Raw genomic sequence first — 27,595 nt, forward strand, 5'->3', positions numbered from 1 at the left:
CGACCGCGGACGGGAATCTGGACAATGGAAATACACATAACCGTGCAAACTATCGGTCGACGGACGCGGACGTGGCCTTGAGCGCACGGACGTCCGATCGAAATCTGGCTCTCTGGATGTTTTGTTCCGTGCACACTGATAGGTCGCGGTCGCGGTCGTTTTACGACGGACGTCCGCGTAGTGTGTTCCTAGCTTTAATATAATAAAACAAAAATAAAACTTGATCTGTCACCTATGCGTAAAGCGGAACGTTCCAATTTGTATTGATTTTCAATTTCAATTTTCTCTCGCGCCAGTCGCTTTCGTATCTACCACCCAACTGTCGTTGACAGATCGTTACTCGAAATATGTAGTTTTCGTAAAAAAACTTGTTAATCTTAAAGCTTTATTAACGACGTGGCTTTTGTGAAACGATAATCCTATCAATGATCTAAAGTTCTTTGCACTTATGTCTTAAAAGAATACGTATTGGTAGAAAGTTAAAAATATGTGCTTTAGACGTATTAGCAATAAAGTCCTGCGATATTCAGAATGTAATTTACACACTTGATCTTGCCTGAATTTACTTGTTATCTATCTCACTCTAAGGTTTACGCTTTATAATGGAAGTTATGCCTTTTTAAGTATTTTTCAATACTTACTGTAGAACAATTACACCTATTTATAATTATGTAAATATGGATACACCATCTGAGAACTGGGACCCAGGTAATGTGTTTACAAAAGTATTCCTTCCTTTTTTATTAGCAGTATATGTGTTTTAAATTGAAATCTAACAGATTCTACTTATTTAAAGCACTTACCCGTCTATTGAGCTCACTGAAAGAAGTCCAATCTGGCGGTGAAGATGTAGCCTTTTTGAGTGAACTTCTACAGTCGAAGCAGCTACATGCATTAGTTCAAGTTCACAACAAGATTGCAGCCAAAGGAAAGGATGATAAATTCTTCCCACTGCTGTCAAATGCTATGCAAGTCACACTTGAAGTTCTGGATTTATTGGGTAATGTGGTCTCCATATCTAAAGAATATCAAGAACTTCTGAGTCTATTACAGAAACCACACTTCCAGGTTGGTATTGATGTGGATAGTCATTTTGTATTTATGTGTTGCAAGCTAAAGCGACACTGATACACAATTTTTTGCAGGCAATTTTATGCACACATGATGCTGTGGCACAGAAAGACTACTACCCCCACCTGCCCGACGTGCCATCAGATGCCGATGAAGAAGAAGAAACGGTCAAAATAGTTCAACTAGTGAAGAGTGATGAACCACTGGTACTCATTATTTGTTTTACTTGTTGCAATTGCTTTATTATTATTTGTAATATAATATGTAATAATCTAAGTTTTTACACTTGCAATTCACACCCGCCAGTATGACTACTAACTCCAATTGACCTTAAAACAGATATGCATAATTTAATTTACTGTATGCTTTGGGTTGAGTGATGTTAGGTATCATTTTATAAAATTATGACTACAGTAACATGATAAAAAACTTAACACTAAATAAACTCATTTCCTTAACATGTTTGGGCTTGTTACTTATGGTGTTGGTGGTACTGCTAAAACTTAAAGTCTATTTTGAATTGGAAACTACGGCTTTAACCATAACCACTGTCCAACATGCTAATGAGTAAAGTACAACAGATGAGTATTCCATTATTTTTTGAATGTAAAGTAATAAATTTGTAATAATTTGTTTACATTATCTTAACCCAAAATAAAAAGAATTGTAAGGTCTGAATAGTAGTTGCTATGCCATGTTTGTGCCTTATCACAGTGACAGCCATCATGATCATAAATTGTCACTGACAAAATTTCTGCTGCAAGTTATACAAGTTATTAGTATCAGAGAAACTTAATCTTACCAATACTTTTTAACTATGAGATATCTTAGCATTATTTAAATATTAACTATATAATATGATTTATTGTTAAGGGAAACCAGATTTCATTTCATTTAGAAATAGCAGCTATGTTAAAAAAGATGATTAGCTAACATATCCATTATATTATATCATTTATATCCAACAAGATCAGCATGCAAGTGATTTAAGGTTAACTTAATGAATTGTAATGAAAAGTTTGATAAAGTTTGTCCTACCCTAAGTCTTATTAGTTGACATGATATGTTGTAAATAGTAATTAGGTGGGCTAACATTGAAGAGACATATTTTCTATCAAGGGTGGAGCCCAGAGTGCCGAGCCAATTGTGGTAAGTTAATTCCAATACTTAGCTGCTATTTATTTGAATGCTTTCTGTTCACTTATTCCTGGCTTGTGATTTGTATCTACTTGGTTCACACACTTTTGTTTGTCTGGTCGTTGTATTCCTTACATGGTCAAGTTATTAAAATTGTGGACCACTTTGAACTTGGTCACAGTGACTATACACGAAGTCGGAAAAGTATTTCGTTAAATTTCCACTGAGGTCCGGTTCCAATTGGTTGATAAATCGGAGTGCTTGACTGTGAGTTACCCTTGCTCTCGAATTTCCATACTTATTAGCTGCTATCTCTAGATGTTTATACAACTTATGTTGTTATTGTATGAATATATCTGACATTAGGTATGTGACTTTAGTTTTATCCCTAAGCTATTTCTTATTTTAACACTCGCTTTACAATCATATGATGTAGTAAGTGACCTAGTTAGTTTTTATTTTAGCTGGCGGTAAGTAAACCACAGCACAGTATTTTCACTTCAATCTGGCAAAGGTACCTAATTACAGGCATATTCTGACAAAATACACACACCTCCCTGGTGGCGAGACGTTTCTAAAAGGCCATAAGCGCAATTCGTTTACATTGATAAGATAGTAATCCATAATGTGAGCACTGATTATTAAAATAAAATGTCTCAGCGAACTTTTTAACTATCATATCAGAGGCAAGGATTTAGCTTAAACTTTATATAGAACCTACTTGATTTTGAACCTTATTTCAAAGCCACAGGCTCCAGCTTAGAAAAAGTTTTGTCTGACACAGGGTTGCGTTATCCCGGCATCTGCCACGGCTAAAGGGAGCCAGGGGTCCGCTTTGACAACTAATCCTAAGATTTGGCGTAGGCACTAGTTTTACGAAAGCGACTGCCATCTGGCCTTCCAACCCGAAGGGTAACTTATTGGAATTAGTCCGGTTTGTTCACGATGTTTTCCTTCACCTAAAAGCGACTGGCAAATATCAAATGACATTTCGCAAATAAGTTCCGAAAAACTCATTGGTATGAGCCGGGGCTCGAACTCACGACCTCCGGATCGAAAGTCGCATGCTCTTACCGCAGGACACCAGCGCTTGTCTGATACAGGGTAATTTCGGTTTATTTTTAGTTATAGGTACCAATAAGAGAGGTCTACAACTTTCATTAAGTACTTTGTTTTATATTTGCATTTTAATGAATATTGATAACCGTTAGTCTAAAGGGTTTAGGCATGTGGAACCAAAAGGTACCTTCTCAGTGAAAACTTATTCCTCACTCTTAAGAGAGTTATGTTATGAGTATGAGCGACCGGTCGCCCTTTCCCTTTATAAATGTAAGGTATCTCTTGCCCATATTTGTAGGGAAAATATCCACTGTTCGGCGTCAGTTTTTTTGTTTACAACATTACCTCACTGTAGAAGGAAGTCATGAGTAGATGCTGTTTAAAATACTTAGGATAAGAACTCTAGCTGAATGTTGTACATGTATAGGGCGCGACGATCAAGACAGACGAGGAGACGGGGAAGATCGTGATAGCGCGCGTGATGCACGGCGGCGCGGCGGACCGCTCCGGGCTCATCCACGCCGGCGACGAGGTCATCGAGGTCAACGGCATCGGCGTCGAGAACAAGACGCCCGCCGACGTGCTCGCCATCCTGGTACACACCACATATGCCCTAGCCAGGCCTACGTCACTCGCTCGCGATCGCGCGTTAAGTATTACCTACACGCTAGCCGTTCATTCGAATGAACAAGTGGCCGAGGGACGCCACGCACCCGCCTGTGTAGTCGTGTGGCACGTACCTACTATTCTTCTGAGTTTTACGTAGTAACTTATTAGTATTAGTTAAATAAAGCGTAGTTATTTGTCGTTTTGCGGGCAAGTGAAGCATCTGTACGTTAGTAACTTATTAATAATTTGTGCCCTAGCTGTAAAAGCGATGCACGGCGGCGCGAAGGACCGCTCGAGGCTCAGCCGCGCCAGCGACGCGGTCGTTGATTATTTCAACTCCCTTCCCTTTGTTTTTAACGGAGCGGTGATGCAGTTAAGCACAATGTGTTGGACTTGCCTTTCCGTAGCGAGATGAGGGTTGGCTCTACTTACTAAGCCCACTCCTTAGTTTCTCTCTTTAATGAACAGTCAGTGGAACCGAGGTTTTTTCACTATTACGACCAACCCTTTCCCACAAAGCGGGTAGCGGGCGCTTATAAATGGAATGATATATGTAACTCATTTGAATAAAAGCAGGGCCAAAATTCATGCCATACCTGTTACCCAACCAAAACTAGTGACATATTATATTACGTATATTTTAGGAAAACTAATCAACTTAATAGTGTAACTTATTTCATATCCAAAACATACAAACCATCATCCTAATCCACAGCGCAGGCTTCGTCAACCGCAACAAGCTTTGTCCAAAACCCTAGCAATACCTACACGCTCCCATTAATCTCCAAGACGACATGTGTCCGGTGCAAAAGTCCCAAAAATACTGGCTGCATTACCACGCTGCACTGCCAACGATATTTGCTGGACCAGGTATGAGCCAGCCCGTGGACCCCCACCTCGCTATCTTAACCGCAGTCCCAGGCTTTTAATGAAAGTTTTCGCCTCAGTACACCAGGGGCCACCGGTTTCTACCGCAACCGGGACAAAGTCATACACCTGTTCCAAGTTCGAGTATTTGGAATGCTTCAACTTGGCTGCACTCTCCGCCGCAGCCCCAGCTCTCCGTGCTACGTGGCATATATTCTTAGTACCTATTGTATGTTACGTTACGACTTATGGTCTCTTTTAACATTTTGACTGCGGTGGCGATGCTCAAACCTATCAATAAAGGATCACTAACATTATTGGGCACTTTGAGCTTGCCGTCCTGATCTGATGGTTATCTACAAGTTCTAGAATCTACATGATTGCGGATAACAGACATAACAGTATACATTATTTATTTACAGCAAAGCTCGGAAGGCACGATAACCTTCAAACTGGTGCCGTCTTTCGGCAAAGGCGGTTCCCGCGAGAGCAAAGTGAGAGTACGGGCCCTGTTCAACTACGATTCGGCCGACGACCCCTACATCCCTTGCAAGGAAGCAGGGCTCAACTTTAAAAAGGGCGACGTTTTGCACATCGTGTCGCAGGATGACGCGTACTGGTGAGTTGAAGGAATACTCTTCACATATTTTTGTGGGCTGCTCGGTATCAAAAGCCATGCCCACCATTTTTTACTCCGTGACTTTTTAAGTACCTATCTAAATTTTTCTACTCATTCATTTGAATTGAATTTAGTAAGAAACACTCCGGGGACTTTGCATTTATTGTGCCATTTCCGGTTTTGCTCTCCTAGCAAAATTTGCTTCTGTATTTAAGTACAGTCGTGTAGCTATAACCGTGGGAACTAATGATATAGACAAAGTATTCTTTAAAGATTTCAAAAGGACGCCTGTTTTTCATCAAAAAAGAGTTGTTTCCTAAAAAATAATATCAATTTAGGTGGCAAGCGCGTCGTGAGGGAGAACGGATCATGAGAGCCGGGCTTATACCATCGAGGGCCTTGCAGGAAGGCCGGATCATCCATGAAAGGCAATCCGACCCGCAGACAATGGAAGGTACATACTTCAATAAATATGTAACGTATTATTATTCATATAGGGCAACGCTTAGTCATGTCAACGTGTTCTATGTTATAGCCATGCGATTGTTGTGTTATTAAAACTAGCGCCGCCTACACAGCTTTATTATTCAAGGGCATGCACATAATATCAGACCCTTTAGCACAACTTGCCTTGTCGCGCGCGAGTCCATACTTGAAGTCGCGCTTGATGTATGGACTCGCGCGCGACAAGGGAGGGTGTGCTAAAGGGGCAGGTTTATATAATCATTAATCATACCAAGGGACAAAGATTTTGATAACCCAGCCGGTCCAAGTGTTATATTATGTTAATTATGTAGGTACCTTTCAACTTCTATGAACAATATGATACCTCTATTACTTAACTCTATTTACTTAATCCTTGCACATGCGGGGCTTTCGCTCTCAGCTTTTTTGGTATTATTAAATTGTATTCTGTTTTTTTCCATCTCACTTATCGCATCTGTTACCTATGTTTAAAGACCATACTATAATACTATGTAAAGTCACAGCATTCAATGTGCATACATTCTCATTTTTTTATTATTAAATGTATGGAATATTTATTTTAATTTGTGACTATTTAGTAAACTATTGATTTACTTAAAAAACAACATTGGATAAATAAAAGTTTTCATTTTTATGCAAGTTGTATTGTATGGGACATTGTTTCCTGTATTTGTGGATTTTCTTACCGGTTTATTTCTGGTCCCATACCATTTGCTCCTTGGATAAGAATGGAATCGGTTGGCTTAAGAAAGTTTCTTAATCTTATTCTTGCAACCTGTACAATTTTCTGTACAAGTCTCACTAACCCAGAAAGAATATACCTACATCCCCTGTATTAGACTTATATTGACTAAGATTGATATCGGGAGCTCGACATAAATCAAAAAGATAATCACGGTCTATATCCCGTTCAATATAAGTCTAATGAAAATAACCGTGAATCATTCAAAACTCTTACATCCCCTGTATGCTATATTGCGATAGGACTATTGAACTATAATGTCGAGAGCTAACTAAAAAACTTTTGATACTTCTGTCTGTGACGGGCAGACGGAACTTTGTTTAACAAGGGGGCAAAGTTGTTTTTTAACCGCACGTGTCAATTTTGATACCCGAACAAGCGAAAGATTCCAATATTTCAGAAAGTAGAATCTTGAGCGTTGCGAGGGTTTCAAGGCACGAAGATTAAACAAAAAACAAACTTTGCCACCGAGTGAGACACAAAAATTTCCACCACACGAACAAAATACTAACTATAAAAAATCAAACTAAATCAAATTCATCAATTTATTACATATTTATGATTCAAAGCATCATTTATAGGTAAATTCTATCAGTCAGCTTAAGACTGCAAAGATTTGTATGAAATTACTTTTCACTCTTGTGGATAAAATGCAATTTGCTGTCTGTTTTCGAAGAATCAAGGGGGCCTTTACCAGTTGGTGTGGTGAAAAAATATATCTTGCTAAGCTACCTTACGAAATACCTGCATGCTGTTCTATGAAATTTGTAGATATACATAAGTTTTGCTGTGCTGTTGAGAAAGATATATGTATGTACTCGTACTTGTAAAATATCCATAACCCTTGTTGATTTCTCATATTTGCGGTGTTGGCGTTTTTTACGTTAGTGTCTTGTCTGTCTACTGTCTGACATTAAACAGTATAGCATTGCTACTTAGCCCTCTGCATTCAGAGAAACGCTTAGCCCCTTCATAAAAAAAACCTTATGTTCCTGACATTTGTGTTTTATCCCTTTCTCACATATAATTAATATAAAACATGAATTATACATGTCCAACTAGAACCTATGCAATTATGGCGCTTCGAAGAGATTAAGTTATGATCCTTTCCTTCATAAAAACACATACATATGTATGTATACCTACAGGGTGGGGCGTGTAACAAAAGCAAAAAATTAAACTGTAGGCTTTACTCCTTAAACTGACCAACATTTGTTCAACGACTTTTAAAAATCATGATGTCTTGAAATTATCAATTTTTCATACAAATTAATATTAGCTTCAATGTCCGCCATTATTGTTGTCATTGACGTTGTCACACTTTAGACTTAACATAATTAAACTCTTTGGAAAAACTTTCAAGGTGATCAATATAAAAATACAAGTTATTTTTAAAAGTCGCTGAACATATATTATTATGTTGGTTAGTATAAAAGAAGCCTACAGTTTATTTTTTTGCGTTTGTGACAGGCCCCAACCGGTATAAAATATAAAAAGAGTCCCGCTTTCTTTTTTGCGAAATCTTAAACTATACAGAGTGTAACAAAAATGGTGGTGATCCGTTTAAGGGCGTACTCAGTATCGTATTCTTATCAGGAAAACGTAGAAGAAAATTTTTTTTTCGCTATAAAAATTTTCACTTTTGTATGAGCCGGGCCGCGCGAATCGGTCGAATCTCCATACAAAGTTAAAAAAAATTTTGCGAAAAAAAATTTTTATCCTACTTTTTCCTGATGAGAATACGATACTGAATACGCCCTTAAACGGATCACCACCATTTTTGTTACACCCTGTATTATGTGTATATGTATTAGTCTGTACCTTTAGGTATTTAAATAAATATAAACAAAATCTACCCTCGAAAGGCTCCTTATGCCAGTTGAGGGTAAATAAAAACATTACACAACCAACAATGAAGGTTAAAGACAGGTCACTCAGTGTGACTCAGTGACAGATCCGCTTGGTTTTTGTATTTGATTGATTAATCGACAAATGTTGTAACGACCCGAAAATATACAAGTTATTTGTTTATATTCTTTTAAATACCTTAAAGTAGGGTATACCGGGTGTCCCGTACACCAACGCCAAAATTAAAAGGGCTGATAAGCGAATATCTCAAAAACCATGTCATTTTCACTGTGGTAAAATTTGATAGGTAATGTGATGTCCTATCACCCCTTTTAATTTTATCGTTGGTTTACGGGGCACCCGGTAGAGTGGGGTAAAACGGCATGTATTGGATCGGCGCATGAAAGTGATGGTTGGTTGTAGGCAAGCCGGCGCTGTGCAGCCCGACGGGCGGCGCCGGGGACTGCGCCCCACAGACTCCGTGCTCGCCCTCGCCCGCCGCCACCGCGCTGCTGCCCTGCAAGTCCGTGCCCAAAGTCAGGAAGGTCATCTACGACATCACGGAGAACGACGACTTCGACCGAGAGGTACTTGGATACAATATTTCAAAATAAATAAGGCCGAGTGACTACTAATTTTGACCAAACGATCTGAGTTAACATGAAATTTGGAAATAGATTTTGCCAATACAGATGGAATGGCTTTATCGAAAATAGGGGAACCAAGAAGATGGAGATGGTCCTTTGATAGAATTTTAATATTTGATGCTAAATTTGAAAAACTTTGAAGTGTCTGTGACGCTAAAGAGGGATTCAATATTTGGATACATATTTATAGCACGACGTTGGACTTGAGGCTTTATTAGACAAGCCTGGCCGTCACGGACTCTTGCTCTTGTTTTTTGCCTAAGCCTAGGAAAATGAATCCTAGTATGATTTTGGTTTCTGTGGCAAAGTGATAAAAGCGGAATTTTATCATGCTTTCTGAGATTCATTGTATAGCATAAAAGTGTTCTCTAGTATAATTAGACTAGGATCCCGAGAACAGTGTCGTATGCACAATTATACCACCGCAGTTTAACGTCTGTGCCTTGTAGTAGGTCTCCCAGGCTTCAAGAAATCTGATGTTGCCCGGGTGAAAAATAACTACAAGGATCAGAAATCAAACTGCGGTCTAACAAAATTATTCATACGACACTGGTCTAAAGATCCTGGTCTAAATTTTAGTGTTATTGAAACCCTAAGCTAAGTTGCATTGCACATTCACTATCAGATAAAAAATGGCGCACTACGTCAGAAGCCGGTCGTAATTTATAACTGCCCACTTGTATGACGAGAACTTGCCCAGCGGGTTCTCCGGCATCTGATCAAAGTTCACGAGTGCCCACAAGACGGGTTCTTGGTTGCGAAAGTGTTAAACGAAAGCGATGTTTTGTTCGGACTTAGCCGTAGTCAGTTCCAGTGAGACTAGAGAGGCTATATTTGAAGTGAATGTTGTTATTAGGTGATACCAACATATGAGGAGGTGGCGCGGCTGTACCCGCGGCCGGGGCTGGTGCGGCCGCTGGTGCTGGTGGGCGCGCCCGGCGTCGGCCGCAACGAGCTGCGCCGCCGGCTCATCGCCACCGACCCCGACAAGTTCGTCACTCCCGTGCCCTGTGAGTCCCAGCACCACCGACCACCACTCTACACACTACCGCACCGACCTTGCCTTCTCGCTCGCGAGTTCATACATCTAGCGCGACTTGAAGTATGGAGAGAGCAACTTGTGCCAAACCACCAGGGGCCTGTTGCGTAACAATTTACAACTCATATTACAAGCGGTAGTCCACAATCCACATCCAATTCCTTTTATAATAGGGAACTTGACTGTAGTTCAAATAAAATATTTTATACCATGCACGAAATAAAGCATCAGATAGTTATAAGATAAACATGGACAGAAGTTACTTTCAAATCCAATTTCTATTTAATAAGTCAGGTAGAAATATATAAAGTAACTGAATTGACCGTGACGTCACTCAATTCGATTTCATATAAATTCCATATTAGCAAGTCGTTCAAATTCGTTTTGACAGTTCTTAAAAAGAAGCTGATTTGACTAGGAGGCAAGTAGCCTATAGAGTTCCACTTGTAATACAAGTTGTAAATTGTTATGCAATAGGCCCCAGGCGGTTTAGAACTTGCGATCTCGCGCGCAAGTCCATACATCAAGTGCGACTCCAAGCATGGACTCGCGGACGAGAGTGCAAGTTGTGCTAGATCGACAGGTATTGGAAATTGCGCGGGATAATACCTAAAGTTTCCCGGCAGCTTCTACGTTGTACGTTATGGAGACAGAATCAATTTAATTTTTCAAATTTTAGTAACTGCAACTCGTATGCGAGTTCTCGCACCGTGTAAAAGGGGCCCGTAGTCTAAAATATTGCCATGTTTCTTTGATTTTTAATAATTATTGTGATTTAGTTAGTATATTACCTACAGTAGACTATCAATCAAAATCGCAGTATTTGAAGATTACCAGTAGAGTCTGTTCGGACAGAGGGGATTCACGGAATGAAGCCGCAAAATTGCATGGGGAAATTATGAATGAATTCATTGATAAATTCGCCATGCACTTTTGGACCTCACTGTATAGGATCATATAAAATCTATTTTCATCACACTCGCACTTTAAATGTGTTTGCACGCAGGTGGAGCGTGAGTTATAGAAAAATCGTTCTCCCAAAGGGAATAATGAAATTTCTGTACCGTGTACTTAACTTTTTTACATCTATTTACATATTTTTTACATTGCGAGTGTGATGAAAAACATTGTGTGTAACTCGGGGAGTATGAATATTAAACTTGAGTTTTGAAATCGCTCCGGTGAGCCGTCGCGATTTAACTTACTCTCGTTAGCAATATGTAACTTCCTCCCCTTGTTGCACAATGTACTATTAATGTACGTCTAGTCTTCGCCTAAGGAGCATCTTAAGGTATATCATTTGGGTAGTTGCGTCCACATTCTCTCCACAAAAGTCAAAATATCGGTTTGAATCAAAGACATATATAATTCCGTATAGACAAGGTCTAAGAAAACGTACCTCAGTACCATACAAAAAAGGTACGGTGGCTTAGATGGCATTACACCTTTGGGGTACGCTCAGCTAGATGGCGCTAATATTAATATTTGACATTTTGAAACATATGAAGCTAATGAATATGAGCCAAATGGTCAAAACTGAGGTTCAAAAGTTCTAAGCCTGTGACAAAAGATGGCAGTCTATGCACTGTGATTACACATTTTACTTGGACAGTAACTGTCTATAATAGTCGATCCTCTTCTGTTTGGATACAGACACATCGCGAGCACCAAAGCCGAGCGAGCAGCACGGCAAGGAGTACATGTTCGTGGCGCGCGAGGCGCTGGAGAAGGACATCGCCGACGGCAGGCTCATCGAGCACGGCGAGTACAAGGGCAACCTGTACGGCACCTCCGCCGAGAGCGTCGAGACCATCATCAACTCAGGTCGCTACCACACTACAGACTACAGGGGGGTTACACTGAGAGAAAATACAACCAGTTTTCATGTTCGTTCAACAAGTTTTTTGGTTAAAATAGCGCCTACGTGCTCTTTGGTTCAAACAACAAGCTACTTGTCATTTGAATCGGCAATATATTTGAATCAACAAGTCGATTTTATAAAAACAACCTGACACATATTGTTTTAAACATACGTTTGGCTGATTCAAACGGATAAACCGCAACAAGTCGAACTTGTTAAATTCACAATGCAAATTTCTCTGTGTACCATGACGTACTAAAGACGTTCAGTTTAGGTTGAGAGAAAGGGACACAGCTATAGCAGTTACATAGCTCCGGCCCTCTCTCTCAACCTAAACTGAACGGCTTTAGCGCGTCATGGTAACCCCCCAGACATAACCAAACGTGCCGCCTAAGGCACTGGTCCCACCGCGAGCTAGTAAGCTATGAGCTATCGGCTATATAAACGAACAAAAGATAAGCATTCCCGTGCAAATAAAAGAGACACGGCGATTTTGATAGCTCACCGCTGGGCGAGTACATCGCCGTGTCTCTGTGCAAATAAAAGAGACACGGCGATTTTGATAGCTCACCGCTGGGCGAGTACATCGCCGTGTCTCTGTGCAAATAAAAGAGACACGGCGATTTTGATAGCTCACCGCTGGGCGAGTAACTATCAATATCGCCGTGTCTCTTTTATTTGCACGGGAGCGACTATCTTTTGTTCGTTTTTATAGCCGATAGCTCATAGCTTACTAGCTCGCGGTGGGACCAGTGCCTAAAGTTGCCTTTAAACTCACTATAGTATTTTTCACCTTAGATGAATACGGTGACACTTCCAGAAATTCTGATTTACACATACCAAAAAAAAAAATTAAAAATATTCTTGCGTACTAAACTATATTTTTGCGTAAAATACCTCTATATAAAAACTGTAAGTACTTTTTTTAAATATAATTGCATTATCAAGGTCTATTAACTAAATTCCATTAAAATCAGAAAAAATAATATTGTTTTAAATAGCGCAATGCATGAAACGGAAAATACTAGGGGCAGGCGGATGTCCTGTTACATACATTGTTTATTTAAAAATAATATTATTTTTCTCTTGTATTTGATGGAATCTATTTAATAAGTACTGATATTGCAATATATTCAAAAAAGTATCGTTAAAAAAAAACATGATTTTTTTCGAAGTATAAATTATAGTCCAAAAATATTTTGCGAACATAGTATGCGTTATTCAGAATATCTGGAAGTGTCACCGAACTCATTTAAGGTGAAAAATAGTATAACAGACACAAACATTACAAGTCTATGGAAATTCCCGAACGTTAAAATTAACGAACGCTAAATTCGGTAACGGACGATTTGGTGCAATCTACCCTAAGTGAGCAGTCGTAAATTTTACTTTGACCGTAACTCTCTACATAGGTACACGATCCTCTTAGGCATTACTCTAAAACGCTACCTAAAATGAATAAAACCAGCCGAAATTGTGCGAGATTTGTCCATTTGTGTTTAGCATGTGAATGATTGTGGCATGTGTTGTGTGGGGTCAGGGCGCGTTTGCGTGCTGAGCCCGCACTGGCAGGCGCTGAAGATGCTGCGCACGGCGCGGCTGCGGCCCTACATCGTGTTCGTGCGACCGCCGCCGCTCGAGCGCCTCGCCGCCACGCGCGCCGCGCTGCACGCGCGCTCCACCTTCGACAAGGAGAGCTCGCGCGCCTTCACGGTACCTATCCACACGGTGTATAATAACATCAACCGATACTACCTATTACTGGGGCCCATTACTAAAAACTGAAAGTTACAAGTTACAAGCGAAAGTCTCTTTAGTGGGGACGTTTATCGACAAAAAGAGGCCAAACCTTTTTTTTCTTGACCAAAGCATGAAACTTGGCACAGTTGTTCCTTATATCAAAATAAGCCGATTAAGATCGGGAGCCTTCGGGAGCCTCCCCCCTGGGGCTCGGGAGGGGGGGGGGTCAAAGTACCGCTTCACCCGGCTTGCTTTGAAAAATTCTAACATACCCCGTTTAGTTCATAGGTCATGTTTGGTATCGTTTTCGAGTAAATCAATAACGTAGAATTCATTTTTGGTACTAAAATTATAATTTAATGGTAAATAAAATTAAAAAAATGAAAAGTTTGAAATTTTCATCTATGATTTACAAATTCAAGTCATCATAAATGTCAAACTGTTTGCTTTTTCTACAAATAAAAAATATGATATGAAAGCCTATTTAATATAGATTATGAATAATATAACTTTTACCCACCTTTACTAACGTTAAGTTTTATAAAAAAAACCTTTAAGCCGCGCGGCGTCGGGACGCCGCGAGCGTAATTTTAAAATGCCTTTATTTTAAAAAACTCTATTAGAACCCGTTTAGCTATTAGGTCATGTTTAGTATCGTTTTCGAGTAAATAAATAACGTAGAACTTAGTTTTGGTACTTAAATGACCATTTAATGTTAAATGAAATTAAAAAAAAAAATCTGTGAGTTGCAAATTCAAGTCACCATAAATGTCAAACGGTTTGCTTTTTCTATAAATATAAAAATATGATATTAAAGCCTATTCACAAAGGATAGTACGCGTTCACCTACGCGAGCTTAGACTGTGTGCGGGGAACGCGCCTCTTTCATATATTTGATCGCCAGTGTCAGAGGTGTGTTAATGCATAAATAGAAAAAGATTCATTATTATTGACTCCGGTGTCGACAACGGCAACACTCGGGTCGGACCACACGATCTAAAGACCGACTGTACCTGTTATTTATTCATTGTAGTGAATCCTGAAAGAAATTTATATAATAGTATTTTATACAATCGTGATATAATACAAAACTTTTCAGTCGAGTACCATGTGTAGTACGGTACGAGAGTGAAAAGTTTAATTATATCACTATTGTATACTTTTTCTACGAGTCATCATCTTCATCATCAATGGACGGAAATATCACCATTCATGCAAGTTAAAATTAATGTCAATAGAGTCGTTCACCGTTGTATCAACATCGAATTACCTAGCAACCAATTGTTTGTAATAACCGTCTCTGATTGGCCGATAACGCGACAGATAAAAAAAATGTGTTTCAGATGCAGGAAAATTTGCCAGATATCGCAAATTAGTATAGAAATTGTATGAAGTTCTATTTTTGAAATTATTATAGTTAACTAAAGTCAATTATAATGAGCTTATTATAATTGAGTCGGAACTGCCATAGAGTATCAAACACTGAAAAGTTAGCACTTATACATGGTGAAACATGGGTCGTAAACAGAAATATGTTTTTCTTACTGTCTAACTTTAGCTTAAACATGTGGACGATATGAGGGGCAGAAATATGTACACATTGTTAGTTAATTATTTATTTTAAAATGTTGTTAAATTACCGAGTCTCATGGTCACCCTAATTGCTACGTTAAACTGTCATAGACCTAGATAACATTCATCATCTAACCTCTTTGTATTGGCTGGTAAGAACCAAAAAAAAATATTTATTGACAATGGCAAATTCAAAAGTCATAACATAGCATAACATCAAGCAACGAATTTTTATTGAAAAGTAATAATTCTCGTTTACAATGCCGCCTGCGTATCCTTATACTTTTATTGAACGTTACGATATGATAAGATTTTACGCTCAAACTAATAGTACAGAGCAAACAAGACAAGCATTTAGCGAACGTTACCCAGAGTCACCAGTCCCGACACACAACCTGATTCGCAGTATGATTCATAATCTCCGGCAGTACGGACAGTTTACTGTTCCAGCGCACGCGCAGGCCAGAGGAGGGCAGATTATTCGTCCGGAATACTTGCACAGGCGGATACGGAACTTCTTTAATAGAAATCCACAAGCGAGTACTAGACAAGCTGCCAGACGCTTTCGTGTAAACCAGATGTACGTGTGGCGTTTGCTTAATGCGTCTGGCCAACACCCGTTTCATTTTCAGCCCGTACAGGATCTCGTGTTAGCAGATTACGCGAAAAGGGTAGAATTTTGTCGGTGGTTGTTGCAAAACCAAGATACAAACATCTTATGGACCGACGAAGCGACATTTACGAGGATCGGACTTTTCAACCAACACAATGAACATTGGTGGAGCGAACACAACCCACACGTTGTGCGAAAGAATGCGTATCAGGTGAGGTTCAGTGTGAATGTCTGGGCGGGTATCATCAATAATACAGTGATTGGCCCTCACTTTATTGAAGGGCGTCAGAATGGGGCGAACTATCTCCGTTTCCTACAGCAGGTACTCCCCGAATTGCTAGAAGGAGTGCCTGAGGAGGATTTAGTGAACTTACATTATCAGCAAGATGGAGCACCTGCTCATTTTCAACGTGACGTCCGTAATTACTTGGATAACGAATACCCTGAGCGCTGGATAGGCCGAAATGGACCCATACAATGGCCACCGCGTAGTCCTGACTTGACGCCTTTGGACTTTTACCTATGGGGTGAGATCAAGAGAAGGGTTTATGAACAGGTATCCGATACAGTGGCAGAGCTGCGTATTAAAATTATAGCCGCTTTTAATGAAGTAAAAGCCGACCAATTCGTGCTGAGGAGGGTCAAAGACAACCACCGAAGACGGGCACAGTTGTGTAATGAATTAGAAGGCGATCATTTTGAACAGTTATTAAAGTACGTGTAAAATTAGCGATTTTTTTTTTTTTTCAAAATAAAATATGATAACAACCAATGCCAAGTGTGTTTACATTAAGTGCATAATGTAGGTTCTTGGAATACACAGATGATCTTGTTTGAGAGTCTAAGTAGGTACTCGATTGATAAAATAAATCTACATAACAGTAATTTTAAGTACATGCACTTAAAGCTACAGTCTAGTCCCGGATAGGGTGACCATAAGGTTGGTGTTTTTCCTATTTTAAATGAATATCAAATAAGTTTTATTGTTTGCTTAAAGAGTTAATGCAATGAATTTGCCTTAAAACACTGCAATAGAAACAAAAATTACTGTTCACGACCCATGTTTCACCCTGTAGTTTAGTCTGTGGTGTCCTAATTGACAGATTACTCATACTCATACTATACATTCCCTTCACAGAGACAGCTGGGTACACATGGAACTGCATAAAGAAGGCTCTACCCTCTTTATGCAGTTGCATCGGTGTTTGCAACCTGATTTACATTTACATCTTGTAACTTCTAAGCATATACTGGCCACTTCAGTGTTGCCTGACTGGGATGGAAGGAAGAAGGAGACGAATGGGTACCACACTACCCATTCGTCTCTTTCTTCCTTCCATCCCCAAGAAGACGGACTTGGCAAATTTTGGTGTGGCACCAACGCCTGACTCCAAACAAGAACGCCCTGAGTCCCATTTCTCAAAACTGAAAGTTACAAGTTACAAGCGGAAGTCTCTTTCCAACTTGTCATATTAGACATTGAAAACCACTTGTAAATTGTAACTTGTAGCTTCGAGAAATGGGCCCCTGGTACACTGTGCGCAGTATATGCTGATAGGCAGCCTCTGAAGGAGGTATGTTCTCCAATTGTCGATCTTTTATGGTACCTAAAGAGGTAGGTACTTCGACCACTCATTCACCGTTACGCAACGACTTGGTCTGAAACAATATGTGCATTATCATTTTAGAGTCTACAAATATCAAATTACAACTTTTTGGTGGATCACGTAACCTTCAGTTTTGACGACCGGTCTGGCGCAGTCGGTAGTGACCCTGCCTGCTACGCCGCGGTCCCGGGTTCGAATCCCGGTAAGGGCATTTATTTGTGTGATGAGCACAGATATTTGTTCCTGAGTCATGGATGTTTTCTATGTATATAAGTATTTCTACATTATATATACCGTTGTCTGAGTACCCACAACACAAGCCTTCTTGAGCTTACCGTGGGCCTCAGTCAATCTGTGTAAGAATGTCCTATAATATTTATTTATTTTATTTATTTATTTATTTTCAGTATTACCCACTTACGTTACGTATCATACAAAATTATTACAAACTTTAGTAGAATCTGATTTGCCTCTGATATTTCTCCATCTTGTAATAGTTTGACACCTTGGGTGGCCTGGCTAAACTTCAAAGCCAAAAGAAAACGTTTCTAGATTAGACATAGGGCCGGTTGCATCAAACCGTCTGTCACCGTTAGTGTTCGTAAAATTTTATCGTATGGGAAGTTCCATAGACGTCTGCCGCGTGACGATGATGTGTCTGTTAAAGGACAGCTTGAAACGATCAACAAGGGAGAAACATGGCCACCCAAGGCTTCAAACTATTACGAGATGGAGCAATATCATAGATAGGCTAATCAGATTCTACTAAAGTTTGTAATTATTGGGTCGGTAAGAAAGTAATGAGCGATCGATTGAATTCCACATAAAATTTTTGAGAGAGTTCTAGAATCTTCTATGGTCGAAAGTATATAAAGGGCGAGTCGCACAGTTTCTCGTCAGTCATTCACTAGCTGTCGCCGAGCTAATATAAGGAAGAAAATGGACGAATTAAAAGTGCATGTAAGGCATTGCTTACTATATGAATTTCAGTCTGGCCATTCAGCCGCCAAAGCAGTGCGTAATATATGTCAGCGTGTTGCTCCTGAAGTTGTGTCTGAGGCCACGGCGAAACGATGGTTCCAGCGGTTTCGTAGTGGCGACTTTTCATTATCAGATCAACCTAAGTCTGGTCGACCGGTGAAGATTGATGTAGCCAAATTAAAAACCTTAATTGAAGGAGATCAGAGGCTAACGAGTCGTACTCTTGCTACCGAGTTAGGCTGCTCTCATGTCACCATAGAAACACATTTACACGAGTTGGGAAAAAACTACAAATACAGTGTTTGGATACCACACGAACTTGATAGAGATCAACTAAACCGCCGTGCCGATATCTGCATACAACTTCTGTCTTTTCGCCGCACATTCAACTGGTTGGACCATCTTATCACTGGAGATGAAAAATGGGTCTTATATATAAATCACACACGCAAACGTCAGTGGCTAGCTCCAAACGAAAAAGGAATAGAGGCACCAAAAACAGAGCCTCACCCGAAAAAAGTTATGCTGTCCGTTTGGTGGGATATTCATGGTATTATTCACTGGGAACTCCTACCAAATGGAATGACTGTTACCGCATCAGTATACTGAAATCAGCTTGAAAATTTAAACCAAAAAATCTGTCAGAATCGTCCACAGCATGCTAAAGTTTTTTTCTTACACGACAATGCTCGCCCACACATTGCAAAAGTGACTCGGCTAAAGCTTTTGGAGCTAGGTTGGAAAGTGATACCTCATCCACCGTACTCTCCAGACTTGGCACCTACGGATTACGCATTGTTCAGATCGCTAAGCAATGCCTTGAATGAAAAAAAGTTCGATGATCAAGCCCATCTACGACAGTACGTAGCTGAGTTTTTTGAATCTAAACCTAAGAACTTCTTCGCCGATGCTATTCATTCTTTACCAGAACGATGGAGACAAGTAGTAGATAACGAAGGCCGTTATATTTTTGATAAATGATTAAAATAATAAATTAAATAAAAATTACAATATTGGTTATGATTCGCTCATTACTTTCTTACCAACCCAATATTTTGTATGATAGGTAAGTGTATAATAGTGAAGGTGATCCACCAAAATGTTGTAATTTGATAGTTGCAGAATCTGTTTAAATAAAATGACAATGCACATATTGTTTCAGATCAAGGGTCCTTACGCAGCAGTGAATGAGTGCCGGAAGAACCTCTTTACTAGAAAAGATCGACACTTGGAGAACATACCTCCTTCCGAGGCTGCCTTACTTCATCATATACTGCCATTTGTCTAAGACTGGGGCTAAAGACATGCCAACCACACCCTTGCTGCCGACGCATTAGGACACCACGGACTCCACTGCCAGTCTAGTGCTGGCCGAATTTTGTGACACGCTGCACTTAACGATTTAATCCGCAAGGCTCTCGGCACAGCGAACATACCGACAACCCTCGAACCTGTCGGCTTGTCAGCAGCAGACGGAAAGCGGCCTGATGGTTGCTCGCTTTTGCCTTGGTTTCTGGGACGACCCTTGGCGTGTGGCGTGACCTGTGTGGATACCTTCGCTCCGTCCAACGTCTAACGTTCGGCCCAGAAACCAGGGACTGCTGCTGCAAAACGCCCAGTTTAAACGCGCAAATATGTATTTTTAAAAAACAACTACATATTGGCGGCAATTGCATTTGAAACATTTGGACCATGGTCATCAGACACCAAGCAGTTCGTGAAGGAAGTTTCCACCAAACTTGTCTGGGTGTTTGGTGACATACGCATAGGCTTTTACATCATATTTTTTATTTAAAGAAAAAGCAAACAGTTGACATTTTTGTTGACTTGAATTTGCAAATCATAGATGAATATTTTTTTTTATTTATTTACCATTAAATTATAATTGCAGTACCAAAAATAAATTCTTTGTTATTAATTTACTCGAAAACTATATCAAACATGACCTAATAGCTAAACCGGGTCTAATAGAGTTTTTAAAATAGAGGTATTTTAAAATTACGCTCGCGGCGTCCCGACGCCGCGCGTCTTAAAGTAATTTTTTTGTGGAACTTAACGTTTGTGAAGGTGGATAAAAGTTATATTTTTTATAATCTATATTAAATAGGCTTTCATATCATATTTTTTATTTATAGAAAAAGCAAACAGTTTGTCATTTATGATGACTTGAATTTGTAAAACATGGATGAAAATTTCAAATTTTTTAATTTTTTTTAATTTTACTTACCATTAAATTATAACTTTAGTACCAAAAATTAATTCTACGTTATTGATTTACTCGAAAACGATATCAAACATGACCTAATAGCTAAACGGGGTCTAATAGAGTTTCTAAAATAAAGGCATTTTAAAATTACGCTCGCGGCGTCCCGACGCCGCGCGTCTTAAAGTAATTTTTTTGTGGAACTTAACGTTAGTAAAGGTGGATAAAAGTTATATTTTTTATAATCTATATTAAATAGGCTATCATGTCATATTTTTTATTTATAGAAAAATCAAACAGTTTGTCATTTATGATGACCTGAATTTGTAAATCATGGATGAAAATTTCAAATTTTTTATTTTTTTTTATTTTATTTACCATTAAATTATAATTTTAGTACTAAAAACGAATTCTACGTTATTGATTTACTTGAAAACGATACCAAACATGACCTATTAACTAAACGGGGTAAGTTAGAATTTTTCAAACCAAGCAAGGTGAAGCGGTACTTTGACCCCCCCTCCCGGGCCCCAGGGGGGAGGCTCCCGAAGGCTCCCGATCTTAATCGGCTTATTTTGATATAAGGAACAACTGTGCCAAGTTTCATGCTTTGGTCAAAAAATTTAAGGTGTTGCAATAAACTCCCCAGCTACTTTCCAACTTGTCATATTAGACATTGGCTACCACTAGTAAATTGTAACTTGTAGCCTCGAGAAATGGGCCCCTGATCACATTTTAAGACTAATGTGGCATCTAACTTTATCAACATTTCACCTAGATTCAAAGTGGCCTTTAAATCACGAGTTGTGATTTTGCAATTTACCTATTCGCATTCGTTCATTCAATATCGTGCCACGTTTTACAGTAATGCGTCAAATATCGCACTAGTGCAGTAAAATATCGCATTATGTACTGAAATAGTACATTACGATACGAGTGCTACTATATAGTCTACGTTATAGAGTGTTAAATCGACTCTAATTGCGATCTACGTATTCGCACAATGTATCATACAACGTTTTACAATACATACATGGCCCTTTCAATTTTTGACATAACTTTGCGTAATGTAATGAGGTACAGTCAACCAATAGACTAGTTTCCTACACTTAAAATAAAAAAAAATATGCAGTGCACGAAATAAAGCACCACATAATTAAACGAAAAATATGGACAGTTGTTATGTTTAAACATAATTTCTATTTAATAAATCAAAGAGAAAGATATAAAGTAAATGAATTGACGTGACGGCACTCCTCAGTATTTCACAGTAATTCCATATTAGCAAATCGTTTTGACAGTTCTTAAAAAAGAAGCTTATTTAACTAATAGGAAACTAGCCTATTGGAACCACTGTAGAACTATGTCATAGTGATGTTTTAAATCAGATTGTAAGAAATCTCTTACTGCTTGTCAATTTGACATGGTTGTAGAGTGGCCTAGGGTTCCAATTGGTTGACTGTACCTAACACGTATGGTAATATAGCGCCGTATGTACTGTAAATAATAATGTGTTAGTAACATCGTTTTTTGGGTTCCGTAGTCAACTAGGAACCCTTATAGTTTCGCCATGTCTGTCCGTCCGTCCGTCCGTCCGTCCGTCCGTCCGTCCGCGGATAATCTCAGTAACCGTTAGCACTAGAAAGCTGAAATTTGGTACCAATATGTATATCAATTACGTCAATTAATTTGGTACCAATATGTATATCATTGACGGGTTTACTAAGTGACTATTTTCAGAAATAATGGCTCCTAAAGGAAAAAAAAGTGTGTGTCCCCCCTCTAACTCCCCTCTCCCCTCTAACTTTTGAACCAAACCATATGTTTAAAAAATATGAAAAAAAATCTAGGAAAATTGTTTTGAACTTGATAGGTTCAGTAGTTTTTGAGAAAAATACGGAAAATTACGGAACCCTACACAGAGCGTGGCCCGACACGCTCTTGGCCGGTTTTTTTAATATCTTAAAAGCTTGATATAAATGTGAATATAATAATTGCAGGAGGAAGAATTGTTGGACATGATCCGGTCGTCGAACCGCATCAACTTCCTGTACGGGTACATGTTCGACGAGGAGATCGTGAACGAGGAGCTGGCGGGCGCGCTGGCGCAGCTGCTCAAGGCCGCCTGGCGCCTGCAGTCCGAGCCGCTCTGGGTGCCCGCCTCCTGGGTGCAGTAACCTCCTAACCACCTCCCCTTTAAGTAGTGACTTTCAACGCCAAACACCTATATCCACATAGTGACTTTGAATAAACCTCGTATCTTTCTTCTGTCGATGAAAAAATTTTTAAACTAAATTTGTATTGCGGTGATTTGGCATCTCAGTGACGGCGTCGAAAAGCTTAAACCATAGTGTATTGTTGGTCGCCATTTTCGTCAGTCATAATTAGGCGCGCGGCAGTCAAAAACGAAAGGTTAGTGGTTACAGGATTATGACATTATGAATTTCAATACATGTCAAACGAAGGAATCCGGTACTGATATGTTTGTCTAGCTGGGAAAATGTTCCACGGAATGCCTTCAAAATAATTACGATACATGTGCGAAAAGTAGGAAATAAAATTATTAAGTTTGTGAGGGAGGAGCTATAGCGATACTTACTCGATACATATTCGTAATAATATACCTTGGTGTACCCCTTACATTTAATTAAAGTGTCAAAAGGGCCTCTACGCGTTGGTTTCGGCCCTGCGCACGCCTCCCAAAGGTCCGGAACACCATTGTTCCGTGATGGGAAAGACATACAAGAACAATATTAATAACCTAAATGTTAAGTTTTCGTCAAAAGGTTATCTGTTACTGACAAATTTAATATTAGACAGTCACATTTCATCGAAATTGGGTTTTCAACCTTAATACATTGCGATTGCGTGTCTTAAGAACATTTCAACGAAAAGGGTACTTATAGATAAAAATCCTTAACATAAAAATAATAAACTATCGTCTGATGGTTTTTGGGCCAGCTTCTGTACAAAGGACCCCGTGTTCCTATCTACATATGTTACGTATATATAGAAATAGAAATCATTTATTCGTGACAACTGACAACAGAAATTATTTACACATAACACAAAAAGACAGGCACTACCTACATACATATACTTGCCACGAAATGGTCCCGCTCCCGACCTCCCAACTCTGCATTCTGCAATCACTGCATGGTGTTAGCCAGCATGGTGTGGATGTATCGTTCGACATTTACAGTACATATGGCCCTTTAGTAATTAAGCCTGCAAGTGCCTATTTAAAATTTTACAAGGTTTTTCGCATATGTATCGTAATTCGTAATGTACTATGAGAATATAGAAACGGTTTTCATCGTATTTAACAGTTCCCAGCTAGGAAATGTACTCGAAACTGAGATTGTATGGCCAGTCTTGGGCAGTCAAAACCCGTACAGGGAATACATAATGACAGCGTTGTAACAGAGGGTTCTTAGTTCATTAATTTGGACTCTAATCCATACTTAATATTATAAATGGGAAAGTGTGTGCGTCTGTTTGTTTGTCCGTCTTTCACGGCAAAACGGAGTGACGAATTGACGTGATTTTTTAAGTGGAGATAGTTGAAGGGATGGAGAGTGACATAGGCTACTTTTTGTCTCTTTCTAACGCGAGCGAAGCCGCGGGCAAAAGCTGGTATAATATATAACGCAAAGATCCATAGGTCACTGGGACCTAATATTAAAATTTAATGCATGGACCATATTATAGTCCATAAGCATAAGTACCATAAAATACATAATATGAAATGTACATACTCACACTAGCTAATGCTGAAAGTAATACAGTACGCGAATTCGTTCACGAACGAAACCGTTTATTTACAAATTGAGGTTCCAGTTCATTTACAAGAAATTGAATGGAAGGACCGAGTGATATATCAGCAATGTGTATCAGAAATATTAACCAATGAAATGGTTGCTGAGGTACCTATAGTCGTATACCGATACAATGTCGCTTTCATGAATCAACCACCACAATTTAGATTTCAACGTGAGTGGTCCGATTTAAGGTTCAAATTATTTTGCACTTTCGTGAAATGTGACTTGTATTCAATTGAATCATCAAATCTAGGACTATCCCATAGAGAAATAAGTGTTTTTAAAGACACTTCTTATTAGGATTTTTTGTGAAATGTTGTAAATGTATGCTGCCCTAATAACGTTAGAAAAGTATTCATTTGCTAAAGTCAGACCTGACACTCATAGAAGCGTGCCATAAACGTCCAAATTTGTAATAGTGTGCCATGTTACAGTGGCTATTTTCGGGGCTCATTCCATACAAGAGACTATCACGACGAGTCTATTGGCATATTTTGAAAACATTATTCTATTAAATTTACGTTAAATATAAGTGTCAAGTTTAAAGTTTCATAGCTACCGAGACAATTGAACCTACAACAAACGTGAACTGTGCACTAAGATGAACTATACGAGTATATAGAAAGCGTCACAGTCAGTGTCAATGTACAGTTTATGTTTCCGATTGATGGCACAATGTAGCAGGCCTGTACCACGCACGGCCACTATAACTTATCTGTATGTGTTCATGTAGAGGCGTGCGTGAGTGTACTGTCGAGGTACCTACAAACTGCCCAAAATATGTTTACATGTAGTTTTTTGGCCATACTCATAGAATAGGATCTTAGTTACAGATTTTAGAACACGTATCAGAGAGTATGATCTTGATCATTGATCATGTTTTGTATATGTCTAAACTAAAGTATTTTGACACAACTCTAGTCCAGCCGTATGAATTTTAAATCTGTGAGGTATATGCATTTTTAATAATAACAATAGCCTAGTATAAAAATACCTTTTATAAACCCTTTTAATAAAGTTTTTTGTAGATTTAGGTTGGCGTCTTGAATTTTATTATATGTATTATTTATGACTATACCAAAGTTGTCATGTTACCATTGTGACCTGAGTAGTTATAATAGGTTTAATGTGTATTATAAAGATTCAAAATTTAATCAGTCGAATCATCAATCATTGACAATACAGCGGTAAGCCAACAGGCAGTACCTAATTGTAATGTAATCGTTTCACGTTTGTTTTCACCAGCAACAGAATGCAAGCCAATAATGAACTGTTTTGTTCTAGTACAGTGAGCTGCACAGACAACTGACGCCCCTTTATAGAAACTCGTTTGCTGGAGAAATCAGTTATCTGATCTCTGAAGCTTACTGGACAAAGTCACTGAAAAAACATTTCGGCTTCATTAGTGTGCGTTGCTTAGGTTAAAACCACATACAACCTCTGTAGATAAGATTTTTTTAAATTATTTTGTATGATTTTCCTCTTCGTGCTTGTGTCTTTTATTTAACATTGCAGTGATATTGTAGTTATATGGCGCCGTACTATTAGCATAGCTCTGTTGTTGCTTATTATTTTACAGTGTAGTGTTTTGTTGCGGTATAGGTAGGTGAAATTTTTACTGAATAGTCTCTCTTAGAATTGATTTTTTTGTCAAAAATCCATAACTATAAGCTAACATATTCAAATCTCATTTATCTAAATCGGCTCACTATATTAGAAACCATGGTGATAATATGAAATTGTAAACACAACCATCCCGAACGAAATCAAATGTATTTCTAATATCTACGTAATTATTTGATTTTAATCTCGGCGTAAGTACCTATTTACAATGGGATGATTATTTTGTTATGCTACTTATTATTTTGTAAGACGTATCTCCATCGGATCTCCATCTAAGCTAGCGATTTTATTAAATTAATTTTCACATTCTATCCAAAGAAATGGTTTATTCCAATAGAGATTGTCCGCAACGGCAACGTCGCGCTCGCGCGCCCTTGTCACATAGCAGCACTCCTAGTACGCAACGTCCTCACTCGCCAAGTTCCGGACGCACTGACTAAACACACTATGTCATCAATAATCGCTGTGAATAGATCAAATTTCATTATTATGTTAAAGTGAATAATGCATTAGTGATAGACCCAATGAAGACGTTGTTTAAAAGTCTGAATATACACAATGGGATTTAGGTATCCTATGTAAATAAATTTAAATATAGAATTAGATTCAAAATATACATTTATTATAATAATATATATTTATCTTTGCATGCTTCTAAAGCATTTCATGTGAATAGGACAGCATACGACTGTATGCTCATAGATTATTTCCTAGCAAAACTCGAATTATCTATATTATGTAAAACCTTAATAAAAATGAAAGTAAATTGTACAATAAAGGGGATATGGCCAAAATTGTTCACAAGTGTTATTGGAAACCCTGTGGCCAGATGGCAGAAGGTTTTCTTGATTCGAGCTTTAAGTTCGAATATCGCTTGTGATATATGTTTTTCATCACATCTGCGGAAAAATGTTAACATAACTTGGAGATAATTTGTTGATATGGTAAAATTATTTGATGATGAAATTCAAAGGTGTAGCCAATCCGCATTGGGCTAGCGCGGGGAGCCCAACTCTCATGCGTGAGAGGAGGCCTGCGCCCAGCAGTGGGACATAGGCTCAATTATTTTTATTTTATTTCAATTAAAAAGAAAAAACAAATAATTTTGAACCATCCTGATTCGTATGCATCAGTGACATACAGATTAAAATGTAAGGAGCACGTGTGATGAAAAGTAATATATTCTGTTCCTTGAACACAACCAGGTGTATCAGTACATTTTACATTGCAGACATTTGCAAACAAAACGATTAGTGAGGCCTAAATTAGGTGTAAAAATTCAACTCAATTGTAATAAAGTATCAAAGCTTGATCTACTAAATCTACTTAACTAAAATAATAGGCCACGGATTCCATAAACGAAATTATATTATATAAATTGTAATTAATAGTTAGCATTTATTCGAATGGAAGCTGCGCGCGGTTGCCTTTTTTCCTCTTTGGCCATATA

At 38.7% G+C, this 27,595-nt stretch overlaps 1 protein-coding gene across 1 annotated transcript; it reads left to right on the top strand.

The window, feature by feature from the left end:
* The first annotated feature begins 320 nt into the window (after window positions 1–320).
* Window positions 321–27,595, top strand: LOC125241316 (MAGUK p55 subfamily member 7). The gene is made up of 12 exons (XM_048149729.1): window positions 321–708; window positions 797–1,068; window positions 1,146–1,277; window positions 2,191–2,220; window positions 3,695–3,862; window positions 5,166–5,362; window positions 5,701–5,816; window positions 8,862–9,025; window positions 9,942–10,095; window positions 11,778–11,948; window positions 13,526–13,698; window positions 22,702–27,595. Exons 1-12 carry the CDS (start codon window positions 678–680, stop codon window positions 22,876–22,878), a joined length of 1,785 nt encoding a protein of 594 aa, XP_048005686.1. The 5' UTR covers window positions 321–677; the 3' UTR covers window positions 22,879–27,595.

This window comes from Leguminivora glycinivorella, chromosome Z (genome assembly GCF_023078275.1).
Source record: "Leguminivora glycinivorella isolate SPB_JAAS2020 chromosome Z, LegGlyc_1.1, whole genome shotgun sequence".
NCBI classification, from domain to species: Eukaryota; Metazoa; Arthropoda; class Insecta; order Lepidoptera; family Tortricidae; genus Leguminivora; species Leguminivora glycinivorella.